Genomic DNA, 13,780 nt, shown 5'->3' with positions numbered 1-13,780 from the left:
TTATAGACGATCTCACCCTAATCCCAATTGAGCGTATGGAAATTGACTTGCCCGAAGATGAAACTACCAAATTCCGTCAATCTAGGGAGGCCCATTGGATTGAGACATTGAATACAGCAAGACCTATAGGACTAAATATTCATCATAATGTAGGCATAGCACCCTTTGTTGTCCCGTTTAATACAACCAGCAATCGAGCAAGCAAGATAGTTCATGCCCACTATAAGAGCCTTCAAGAGAAATTCCCCCATGTCTATAAGCAGAAAATGATAGTTGCATATTCAAAAAATAAGAACTTAAATGATAATATTGTTCATAGTAAACTAAAAACAATCAGTACATAACAGATACTATACTTCTCTTTTTTTCTAATTTCAGATCAGAATAAGAACAGAAGAAAACCCAATATCAAGACCCTTAATCCTAATTTCTAAATAAAGTGTCTGCTCCACCCTAGGCCTGTACATTTGGGAGAATCAAACCCTCCCTTCCCCGAAATCTAATACTGTCCGTGCCAGGCCAGATCAGACAATTTATTTTGACTTTGGCATATTTTATTTCATCTTATATATATTTATATATTTTATTTTTTTGTATATTGTATATGTTAGGATTTTGACATTTGTTTCTCGTGCATATAACAAACTTTCTTCAACAAAATTTGCATTAATCTTTTAATCTTACCAAGTAAATTTAATTGCCATTATTTATGTTATTCTTTCATGTAAATTATGCTCCGAGATAATCCATCCATTTAAATTACTACTCGGGTATAATCAAAATTCAAAGTTCTAATCAATTTACAATTCACTAATCCCGCTTATTTTATCAAATATTTCTCATGTTTATTTATTTTATATTTTTGTATTCTTGATTTCTTATTTTTTATGTTTTTCATTTATGTAAATTGTACTCTGAGATAATCTAATCCTCCTGAATTATTACTCAGATATAATCAAAATCTAATCCAATATTTCTATAATCCTCAATTGATCAAAGATATAACTCAACTAATTAAGAAATCAAAAATAATCCTAATCCTCAACTGATCAAAGATATGACATGATTCACTCAATAATTTTTAGAAAATCAAAAACCTGTATTAATTAATTAATATAAATCGCAAATTCAATCTCATTTCATAACCATTCCTCGACACATGAAAAAGGATAATATTTCGAAAACCGGTTCGTGTCAATTGCGTAAGTTTTTGTTTTACTTGTTATAATTTTTCACATCATTGTTAACGTTATTTATCACCTTAATATATATTTTTTTGCATTTTTCATCTTACTTTATATATCCCCAAACCCAGTTTGACTTATTTGCATAATTTGATCCCAACATTTTCACGCTAGCATATACAGTTTCCTCCTGTTACATCCGCTGTACATTCCCTTCTAACCCAAAGTTATTTTCATTATGCTCCCCAACTACAACAACCACTGGCAAGAAGCCAGACATAGAAACACTAATCGTCAACCAAACCAATATCACGTACCCTACAACGGCCCGGTCTTCCATCGACCTCTACCACCAACTAACCCATCCAGCTATATCCCACCCCATCGCCGACCTACCTACAACACAGCCTACCAATCAAGAGGTAACCATCGACCTGACCAACAACAGAAACGACTACCAGCCCACCGACGCCAACCAGTCCCCACTCATAAGGAGGAAGAACCCTTTGTGAAGGTGTTCTTCCAAGTTTTGCAGTGCCTCCATCATTTGGCAATCCTTACCCTTCAACAGCAAGGCCAACCAGCGTTTACCTTCAAACGCAAAGTCTCTGAGTTGGATAGTTTTATCCGTCCAGCGATGAAAACATCAGCTGTCGACGCGAATATTAGATCCCTCAATGGGACATGGCTCTGTAAGGTTACACAGGTCCTGATCGACCATTACCAAACCACACTTCAAGAGAAGCTGACCACCATTCGTACCAAGTCTTTATCATCACCTGCCGTCGACCGCATCGTTTCTCATGCCCTGTCCTGGGCCCGTCGCTCCTATGGGAAACGTCAAGCTGTAATCTCCAAATTCTACCAAACAATCAACGAAACAAAGACCAGAGTAATCATATCTCTACCAACTGAAATGGACACTACACCTGCACCATCTAGAGCCACCACACTGCCGAACCAAACCCCTAAACGAGCCCGAAGTTCACCTACTCCTAGTCCAGCAGACATAGGTAAACGCTATCGTAGAGAGGGCACACCCCTTCTCTTTTCACTTTCAGACTCGTCTTCCCCTTCCACACAATCTGAATCTTCACCACGTGATCCAAGATCCGCCAACCTTTCTTCCTTCTGTGCGTTTTTGGACCAGCAAACCACCCCTCAGTCTCCATCCAAGTCGAGACGTGCATCCAGACCTTCCCCCCTCGAACCAGATCCCAGTCCGTCCCCAATGCTACAATTCTAACAACTACCAAACCTGTACCAATCACACCGTCGACGACCATTATATCCGCTACCAAACCGTATTATCACCAAACCAAGGACAAATCATTATGGAAACTACCTGCTCTAAAGAAATCTACCTTAATAATTGGATCATCTAACCTGAATCGAATTACCAAAACCAGTTCAGACACCGAAATACATTCTTACCCCGGTGCCCAAATCCATCACATACAGTCAATCCTGGAATCATACGACCATGAACCGAAAAATCTACTACCATAATCACCCCCTCAGGCCGCCATCCATCCTGAAATATTGAAAGCATTTGCGAGTATGAATAGCCAAACAGTGAACCTTTCGATAGCACTCGAAAAGCCTAATCTCACACGAGTGGAACGTGAAGCGTTAAACTTACTTAAGAAAGACGATAGCATTGTTATTAAAAAGAGTGACAAAGGTTCATATTGTGTCATTCTGAATAGGGAGGATTACGTTTCAGAAACAGAGAATCAACTGAATAATCCTAAACATTATGCCATTTTACCGAAACCAATTTTCAAAGAAACTGCTAACATGATTAATAATATTCTTGCCGATTTAGTCAAAACTAGTTATCTCAAACAGAAACAATATGACTATCTGTCTGCCAAACCTGATTGTCGCGAGAGACATTTGTACACTTTGCCTAAAATCCATAAGAATCCAACCAAGGAGTGGTTTATCTCGAATAAAATCCCTAAAGGCCGCCCGATTATATCTGACTGTGGTAGTGAGTCATATGCAGTGTCAAAATACATTGATCATTTCTTACTACCTCTAGCATGTCAACATCGCGCCTACCTTAAAGACACAACCGATTTTGTCAATAAAATAAAAAATCTTCGAGTTCCCTCTAATGCTAATTTAATTTCTATCGACGTTTCCTCTATGTATACCAATATCGATAACACTACTGGTTTAACGACAGTTCGTAAAGCTTTTAATAGAAACCCAGATCCAAACAGACCCGACGATGCAATTCTACAGCTTTTAGAGATTTGTCTTAGTCGAAACGATTTCACATTTAATGGTAAAACATATTTACAAACTTCAGGGACAGCAATGGGCAAACGATTCGCCCCTTCGTACGCAAACCTTTTCATGTCAGTGGGAACGTGAGGTGTTGCCCCTCTGTCCATTTGACCCACTTTTTTACGGACGCTTTTTGGATGACATTTTTATGGTTTGGACTTGTTCTATCGAACAGTTTTGGGATTTCTTTGAAATTCTCAACAACCACCATCCTTCTATCAAACTAACCGCAAACGTGAGTGACAAAAGCATAGACTTTCTCGATACCACAGTCTTTAAGGGAGATTCCATAGCAGAAACAAATAAACTGGATATTAAAGTGTATTTCAAAGAAACTGATACTCATCAACTCTTGCACAAGAGCTCCTTTCACCCAAAACATACCTTTTCTGGTCTAAGTAAGTCACAAGTTTTACGATTTCATCGAATTTGTACCAAGCTTGTACGATTGTTTTCTCAAAACTGAAAGAGCGTGGGTATTCTAAACGATTTTTACGAAACATAAAAATTCCACCTTGGCACAGATAGCAGCTAAAAACAGACTTTATGCCGAAGTACCTCCAGGTTTAAGAAGTGCTCCATGTTTGTCCAGTGGATGCAAAACATGCCCCTTTATATCAGAAACTCATTATTTTGTAAGCAACTCTACGAATAAAAGGTACCCGATCCAGGAACATCTAACATGTGAACATTCGAATTTAATATATTTAATTTCATGCAAGAAATGCCCCAAACAATATGTAGGAGAAACCAAGAATAATTTACGAACTCGCTTTAATGCTCATAGGTCAGACATCAAATTAAAGAAAGACAAGCCTGTTTCTAATCATTTCAACCTCGACGACCATTCAATAGACGATCTCACCCTAATCCCAATTGAGCGTATAGAAATTGACTTGCCCGAAGATGAAACTACCAAATTCCGTCAATCTAGGGAGGCCCATTGGATTGAGACATTGAATTCAGCAAGACCTATAGGACTAAATATTCATCATAATGTAGGCATAGCACCCTTTGTTGTCCCGTTTAATACAACCAGCAATCGAGCAAGCAAGATAGTTCATGCCCACTATATGAGCCTTCAAGAGAAATTCCCCCATGTCTATAAGCAGAAAATGATAGTTGCATATTCAAAAAATAAGAACTTAAATGATAATATTGTTCATAGTAAACTAAAAACAATCAGTAAATAACAGATACTATACTTCATTTTTTCTAATTTCAGATCAGAATAAGAACAGAAGAAAACCCAATATCAAGACCCTTAATCCTAATTTCTAAATAAAGTGTCTGCTCCACCCTAGGCCTGTACATTTGGGAGAATCAAACCCTCCCTTCCCCGAAATCTAAAATTGGTGCCAATTTAAGTCAAAAAGGTATTAAGTGGGAGTGTAACCGCCATCAGCTTCACATTTCGGAGGTATATGGGAGCGCCTTATTAGGCAATTTAGAAAAGTGTTCCATTCCTTAGAATCAGAACAATTACATCGACTAGATGATGAGAATTTTCAAATTCTCCTCTGTGAAGTCGAATCAATACTTAATCATAGGCCGATTACAAAACTTTCCGAAAATCCGGATGATTTAGATGCATTGCCTCCAAACCATCTTTTACAATTAGGAGCTCGGGGTGATTATTCTCTATGTAATTCCGAGAAAACTGACATTTACGTAAAACGTCGTTGGCATCAGGTCCAATACCTGAGTAACATTTTTTGGACACGATGGCTAAAAGAATATGTGCCAAGCCTTCAAGAAAGACAAAAATGGTTGAAACAAAGGACAAATGTGAAAATAGGCGTCATTGTGCTTGTAGCTGACAGCGCAATTCGAAATTCCTGATCTTAGCTCGTGTAACTGAGGTTCAGTTAGATAAAAGGGGTAACAATACGGACAAAAACATCGACGCTTCTCAGGCCAATTCACAAGCTTTGGAAGCCGATGAAGGCTAAATATGTCATGTTAACTTTTATATAGGACTTAAACACTGTTTAGGACTATAGTTTCATGTTATATTGAATTATTAGCAACTAGAAATTAATTGATGTTTCTTTAATGTGTTATTAGAATTATATTCTTTAGAAATTATATACTGAATAATTCTGAGAGTATCGCGCACCTTGTATAATGCGCAGATTTTAAACAATGCCTTTATTTAGTTGATTGGTTGGTAATTGTTTTTGCTATGCCTTACAATTAGGAGGCCGGTATGTTAAGTTTCTAATTATTTTACTGCTAACGCATTATATTAGATCATATAAAAAACGGTTACGTTTCTATTGTTTTCGTTACGCATCATTGCTGCACGTAAAGTGATCACGTAGGACGCTTTTTTGGACATGCGCTTTTCTTGAGGCTTACGGTGGCTCTGTTGATTCCCTTTTTTGTTTATGACTTGTTTATGAAATCCAGGTAGTAGACAACTTGGTATGTAAATGTAAACTGTTTTATCTATAATATTGTAATTGCGGCAGTAATGTTCATTAGGCTCATGTGTAGAATTTTACTGTTAGGCTTTAAAATGTCCCTGTCAAAATTTTCCGATTTGGTGTCTCGGTTTTGCATATCACCGACCTAAGTATTTTCTATATAATGTTTATTGTACGCATTTACAGATATTGTCATAGGTTGTGTATCATTCTGTATTATTTACGGATAGTGTTATGTGTCATTTTCAATGGTATTTTCGCGCTGAAGGTTTTTATTTCGTATATAAAGCTCAACTGTCATAGGCCTAGTGCATAATGGGATATTCCATTTTCTGTTATAAGTGGACTCGCCCACATTCTTATTGTTTAAAGATACAGTAGTACCATAATATTTTACTATTTTGGTTATAATTTATCGATATAAATGAATCTTATTGTGACCTTGTTGTGTATTTTCAGTTAATCGTTTCGTCCATTAAACATATTACCATTTAACCTTTAATGCCTGTTCCTTATAAAGGGTTGATTTCTCTAGATATCGTCTCGAAGTGGGTGAGACGCATTAGCAAACATCTACAGTCACCTACATACAAGTATCAACTCGATCCGTCAAAAAGTAAACGAAATAGAACATTTCGATTAATTTCTGCAAAAAAGTATCGAGCGAATCTTTGCAAATAGGAAATTTTGAACTGCTGTCATTTTTATTTTGTTACAAGAAGTACAATTAAGGAAACTCGATTAAAATCGGTCGATAAATACGCCCTCCGATGTCCATTTTCTGTTTGGTGCTAACGTTGCTCACAAAATGTTCGTTTTAGAGTTAGAAACGTCATGAAATCCGTTTTGTCGTACCTGAGAAAACGGGTCTGCCGTGGACGAAAAAAAAATCATTACGAAAACGAAGCAGTGCGTTCGTGCAATAAAAATTAGTTCTTCAAATATCTAAATATGTTAAGGAGAATAAAACACGTCCAGAAATCATACACACAACACAATTTTACCTATCCATGTTTATCTAACTAATAAAAAAAGCCGTGACTTATATTTTTATGTAATACCTTATGATTTTGATTTTTATGGGAAGATAAAACTGTTGAATTCTTGTATACAAACATATGGACAAGATAAGATAATTTTCTGAAGTAAGATAAGACAGACACTGATTACTGATACTATATAAAATGACTAACCCTACTTATATCCTACTATATTCATCTTCACTAAGTATGCTTATACTTCACAAGCTTGTTTTGTTGCTGACATGTTTACATGGTAAGAAATTGATACATTTTAATGAACCCGTGCTAATTCGTCTTTTTTGATAAATGTTCGACTAAGTATTTTCGTTCTTCAATATATTTGACCTAATGGCAAAATATTTGTACTGATTGTTTTTAGTTTACTATGAACAATATTATCATTTAAGTTCTTATTTTTTGAATATGCAACTATCATTTTCTGCTTATAGACATGGGGGAATTTCTCTTGAAGGCTCTTATAGTGGGCATGAACTATCTTGCTTGCTCGATTGCTGGTTGTATTAAACGGGACAACAAAGGGTGCTATGCCTACATTATGATGAATATTTAGTCCTATAGGTCTTGCTGTATTCAATGTCTCAATCCAATGGGCCTCCCTAGATTGACGGAATTTGGTAGTTTCATCTTCGGGCAAGTCAATTTCTATACGCTCAATTGGGATTAGGGTGAGATCGTCTATTGAATGGTCGTCGAGGTTGAAATGATTAGAAACAGGCTGTCTTTCTTTAATTTGATGTCTGACCTATGAGCATTAAAGCGAGTTCGTAAATTATTCTTAGTTTCTCCTACATATTGTTTGGGGCATTTCTTGCATGAAATTAAATATATTATATTCGAATGTTCACATGTTAGATGTTCCTGGATCGGGTACCTTTTATTCGTAGAGTTGCTTACAAAATAATGAGTTTCTGATATAAAGGGACATGTTTTGCATGTACTGGACAAACATGGAGCACTCCTTAAACCTGGAGGTACTTCGACATAAGACCTGTTTTTAGCTGCTATCTGTGCTAAAGTGGAATTTTTTATGTTTCGTAAAAATCGTTTAGAGTGCCCACGCTCTTTCAGTTTTGAGAAAACAATCGTACAGGTTTGATTGAAATCAGAAGATCCTGTGCATATTCGGTGAAATCGTAAAACTTGTGACTTAATTATATCAGAAAAGGTATTTATGTTTTGTGATGAAGTTGGGCATAATACTGATTTTAAAAATACGCCAAACACATCAAAGATGTCTTGACCAAACCCAGATCACACCATCCCTACACATTAAATTCTATCATTTAGAAAAAGAAATGCCAGGCGACTCCTTTAATCGAATGATCTCCCTGAAAATGCTGATGCTTCCAGCAACAGTATAAGAGAAACACACAAGAACAAATTCAGACAAAAAACTATAATTGCTTTGAAAATTTGGATAATCTACCCATACTCTTTTTATCCTGTTGGAGAGATGTCAGGATAGTCTAACACTATTCCTTAGTATTCAAAACATTAAACCTAGTTTTTAATTGTCTTATTGGACAGTCTAACACTATTCCTTGTTATTCAAAACATTAAACCTAGTTTTTAATTGTCTTATTGGACAGTTGTCAGGATAGTCTACCACTATTCCTTATTATTTTTAATTGACCCTTGGAGAGGTGTCAGGACAGTCTACCACTATTCCTTGTTATTTGAAATCACAACTTTTGTGGATATATTTCAGACAAATTGCAGGGCTATATTGGGTACTCTTATGTATGAACGAACAGCGCTAGATTTCCACCGCCCCATGATTTTAATTACATCTTCTGAATAGCTATTCAGAAATGCCGAGGTAGCCGAACCTATACGAAATGAGTGAAGTTTGTAGCTAGCCTTATCCAAATTCAAAAATTGCAAAGGTACTTTCAGAGACGAATTCACAAAGTTATACGAGACTTCACTGCCACATATTATAAATTGAAACAAGGAACCTGAAGTATGAGGACATGTAGTTGAGTAATAGACAAGGCACACATATCAAACTTTTAGATTTCGGGGAAGGGAGGGTTTGATTCTCCCAAATGTACAGGCCTAGGGTGGAGCAGACACTTTATTTAGAAATTAGGATTAAGGGTCTTGATATTGGGGTTTCTTCTGTTCTTATTCTGATCTGAAATTAGAAAAAATAACTCGCCAAATGAGCGAGAAGTATAGTATCTGTTGAGCTTAGTCTACAGTAGTTGCAGCAACCATTCAACTTCTCTAGACCTTCTGTAGTGGCGACGTGTTCCTTAAATGTATATTGGAACATTTTTGCAAAACCGGAAGTGCCACAGTTCAACATGTGCAAAAAGTCGAAAATCGGCTCAAGAAGGCATATTTTTGTATCGATTTTCTTCGGGTTTTCATTTTTACAATCTACCTGCAATTTCTGACCTGATAGCACTTGAAAAATTAAGAAATTCGAAAATTCGTCGCTCACTTTTTTCCATCAAATTTTTCGATTTTTGCTTCTGCATCGATTGATCTGAATTTTTAAATGCAAAGAGACTTCACTAATGTTTATAGTATGATACAGTCAAATTTTGTACGTCATTTCCGATTTTTAAACAGGAAAGCGACTGAACTTCAAAACTACTTCCGGTTGAATAACTTCCGGTGTAATTTATGTAGGTCAACAAAATTTAGCTGATCTTTAGCAAATAAAATTTTATGGCCGATTTTAAAATACAATCCAGACCGGAAGTGATATTTTGGCCTTCATTTTGATTTCCAACTTTTCTTAAATTCGAAATAAGTCCTTAGGAATAAACTAAATCTGCGTAATTTTGGTGTCGATGTAATCTGCTGTCGAAAGTCTACAAAACATAGGAGCCGATTTTTGAATTTCGCTTTTGCATTTTTGCAATTTCCGATTGAATTTTTTCAAAGTTTTAAAGCTTATTTCTTGTGACCTTGACCTTTGATGACCTTGACCTTCATAGGTCAAAGGTCATTGACCTTGGCTATCATTTGATACTTTGACCTCCGACATGTACTTCCGGTTTTATAGCTATCCGTAAAAAGCCAAATTCGCAACTTTGGACTGCTCTAGCACGTGACCTAATTAACCTAGAGAGTAAATTTTTTCGGTTTCCTAATGTGCTTCTCGTGTACTTTACATAGATATATAACAATCGTTTTTTTAAAGCAAAATTGAAATTCGTGATTTTTTCAAATTTGAGGTTTTTTACAATATTTGCGACTTTTTGAGCTTGGTTAAGGAATATCTTATGGTCTATTTGATGTAGAACCTTGATATTTGGAATATAACTAGACATTTTGAATATGAATTCACCTATGACAAAAAAACTTATGTGGGCGTGGCACATCCGGGTTGAAGTACTAATTGATTACATTTAGAGGCAGGGGCATAACTCGCATAGGATGCGTTTGTTCAAAAAGGGCCTTTGCACACAATTACCTCATCCTTTTGGCCAGTTTGTGTTAACAGCTCAGTTATTTCAGCTTTATAGTTCCAAAAAAGGACCGGGTTTTTTACATTTGGCTATTTTCATTTTTCGATTTTGACCTTTGTTGACTTTTGTTGACCTATATCTTTTGACCTGTATGATGTAGAAGCTTGAAATTTGGAACACGACATAACATTTTGAATATTAATTAACTCGCAAAAAAATTGAGGTGGGCGTGGCACATCTGGGTTAAATTACTCATTATTGACATTTTTGGCCAAGGGCATAACTCGCAAAGTATACATTTGTTCACAATGGAACTTTGCGTACAATTATCTCATGTTTTGAGCCACTTTGTCTTAGAAGTTCGGTTGTGTCCGCTTCATTGTTCAAAAAAAGGAACAGGTTTTGGAAATTCAAAATTTTCAATTTTTGACCTTGACCTTTGTAAGATCAAACTTCATTGGCATTGGCTATATATTTATACTTTTATATTCGCTGTCGTATGTCAACTTCCGGTTTTATAGTCGTGTGCAATTAGAAATTTTGATGACGTATATCTCTTGATCTTGACCTTTTTAGACCTTCTCCTTTACAAGATCAAAGGTCATTGACCTTGGCTATCTGCTGATACTTTCATTTGTGAGGTCTGACGTCTACTTCCGGTATTAGAATCTTCTAAAAAATGAAAATTTATTTAGACTGTTCTTGCACATGATCTAATTATCGTGGAAGGTTGATTTTTCAGGGTCTTTTGCAATTTGCTACATTTGCAAAGTCGCACTCTGTGCCACGTGTGGCTCTAGTGTATGATTGTTTTTAGTTTACTATGAACAATATTATCATTTAAGTTCTTATTTTTTGAATATGCAACTATCATTTTCTGCTTACAGACATGGGGTAATTTCTCTTGAAGGTTCTTATAGTGGGCATGAACTATCTTGCTTGCTCGACTGCTGGTTGTATTGAACGGGACAACAAAGCTATTTTAAATTTACGTATTTTAAGGCACCCAAAAGAAGTTTTCTGATATTTATATGTATGATGGTAGTTTCATATTCGGGCAAGGCAATTTCTATGCACTCAATCGGTTTTAGGGTGAGATCGTCTATTGAATGGTCGTCGAGGTTGAAATGATTAGAAACAGGCTTGTCTTTCTTTAATTTGATGTCCGTCCTATGAGCATTAAAACGAGTTCGTAAATTATTCTTAGTTTCTCCTACATATTGTTTGGGGCATTTCTTGCATTAAATTAAATATATTACATTCAAATGTTCACATGTTAAATGTTCCTGGATCGGGTACCTTCTATTCGTAGAGATAATGAAACAATCATGAGTTTCTGATATAAAGGGACATGTTTTGCATCTAATGGACAAACATGGAGCACTCCTTAAACCTGGAGGTACTTCGACATAAAGCCCTTTTTTAGCTGCTATCTGTGCTAAAGTGGAATTTTTTATGTTTCGTAAAAATCGTTAAGAGTGCCCACGCTCTTTCAGTTTTGAGAAAACAATCGTACAGGCTTGGTTGAAATCAGAAGATCTTGTACAAATTCGATGAAATCGTAAAACTTGTGACTTAATTATACCAGAAAAGGTATCTTTTGGGGGAAAGGAGCTCATGTGCAAGAGTTGATGAGTATCAGTTTCTTTGAAATACACTTTAATATCCAGTTTATTTGTTTCTGCTATGGAATCTCCCTTAAAGACAGTGGTATCAAGAAAGTGTATGCTTTTGTCACTCACGTTTGCGGTTAGTTTGAGAGAAGGATGGTGGTTGTTGAGAATTTCAAAGAATTCCCAAAACTGTTCGATAGAATAAGTCCAAAGAATAAAAATGTCATCCAAAAAGCGTCCGTAAAAAAGTGGCTCGAATTGACACAGGGGCAACACCTCACGTTCCCAATTGTCATGTAAAGGTTTGCGTTGTAAGGAGCGAATCGTTTGCCCATTGCTGTCCCTGAAGTTTGTAAATAGGTTTTACCATTAAATGTGAAATCGTTTCGACTAAGACAAATCACTAAAAGCTGTAGAATTGCATCGTCGGGTCTGTTTGGATCTGGGTTTCTATTAAAAGCTTTACGAACTGCCGTTAAACCAGTAGTGTTATCGATATTGGTATACATAGAAGAAAAGTCGATAGAAATTTAAATAGCATTAGAGGGAACTCGAAGATTTTTTTATTTTATTGACAAAATCGGTTGTGTCTTTAAGGTAGGCGCGATGTTGACATGCTAGAGGTAGTAAGAAATAATCAATGTATTCTGACACTGCATACAACCCACTACCACAGTCAGATATAATCGGGATTTTATTCGAGATAAACCACTCCTTGGTTGGATTCTTATGGATTTTAGGCAAAGTCTACAAATGTCTCTCACGACAATCAGGTTTGGCAGACAGATAGTCATATTGTTTCTGTTTGAGATAGCTAGTTTTGACTAAATCGGCAAGAATATTATTAAACATGTTAGCAGTTTCTTTGAAAATTGGTTTCGGTAAAATGGCATAATGTTAAGGATTATTCAGTTGATTCTCTGCTTCTGAAGTCCTCCCTATTCAGAATGACACAACATGAACCTTTGTCACTCTTTTTTAATAACAATGCTATCGTCTTTCTTAAGTAAGTTTAACGCTTCACGTTCCACTCGTGTGAGATTAGGCTTTTCGTGTGTTATGGAAAGGTTTGCTATTTGGCTATTCATACTCGCAAATGCTTTCAATATTTCAGGATGGATGGCGGCCTGAGGGGGTTCCTACGTGAATTTAGGAATAAACATTGTTCTAGCACCACGTGGAGGGTGGTTTCGAAAAAAATATGTGCAGCTAAGATTTCGTAGAAATCGTTCAATGGATGGTCGGAGATAATTCAAGTTAGCTATCTTTGGTGTGGGAATAAACTTAAGTCCACGGTCTAAGATTGAATGCTGAAGGGGTGTGAGAATTTTGCGGCTCAAGTTAACTACAGTTTGGCCTAGCGGTGGCCTCTCAGTATTTTTATCCCCAGTAATTAGTTTAAAGACTTACTCGATGCTTGAAGCTGGTGTATCCAAAAAAATGCCGTTTGCTGTTTCTGGAGACCAATGAAGATTATCAACTGGTTCGAAGTCTTCTTCGTAAGATTGTTGCGCTGTTGATACTGGACTCCATCATCATCCAGGTTCTGATGTGCTTTCTTCGAGATTTAATTTGAAATGGATATACATGTGAAGAGGTTTGGGAAGGTTTTGTTGGCTGTAGCGATTAATTTCTGGGCATGGTTAAAGGAGGTCTTTGGTAGCTGATCACGGTTGTTGAGGCCTACATGAAGAATAATGGTAGTAGGTTTGGGATCATGGTCGTATGATTCCAGGATTGACTGTATGTGATGGATTTGGGCACCGGGGTATTTCAGTGTCTGAACTG

The 13,780-nt window shown here is 36.4% G+C and overlaps 1 protein-coding gene across 1 annotated transcript; it reads left to right on the top strand.

The window, feature by feature from the left end:
• Positions 1 to 1,422: 1,422 nt before the first annotated feature.
• LOTGIDRAFT_157239 (hypothetical protein) lies at positions 1,423 to 4,763 on the top strand (the record flags this gene model as incomplete). Its single annotated transcript, XM_009049000.1, has 2 exons — positions 1,423 to 2,197; positions 4,708 to 4,763. 2 exons carry the CDS (start codon positions 1,423 to 1,425, stop codon positions 4,761 to 4,763), a joined length of 831 nt encoding a protein of 276 aa, XP_009047248.1.
• Positions 4,764 to 13,780: the final 9,017 nt, after the last annotated feature.

This window comes from Lottia gigantea, assembly GCF_000327385.1.
Source record: "Lottia gigantea unplaced genomic scaffold LOTGIsca_13, whole genome shotgun sequence".
NCBI classification, from domain to species: domain Eukaryota; kingdom Metazoa; phylum Mollusca; class Gastropoda; family Lottiidae; genus Lottia; species Lottia gigantea.
This window is presented reverse-complemented; position numbering and strand designations above follow the sequence as displayed.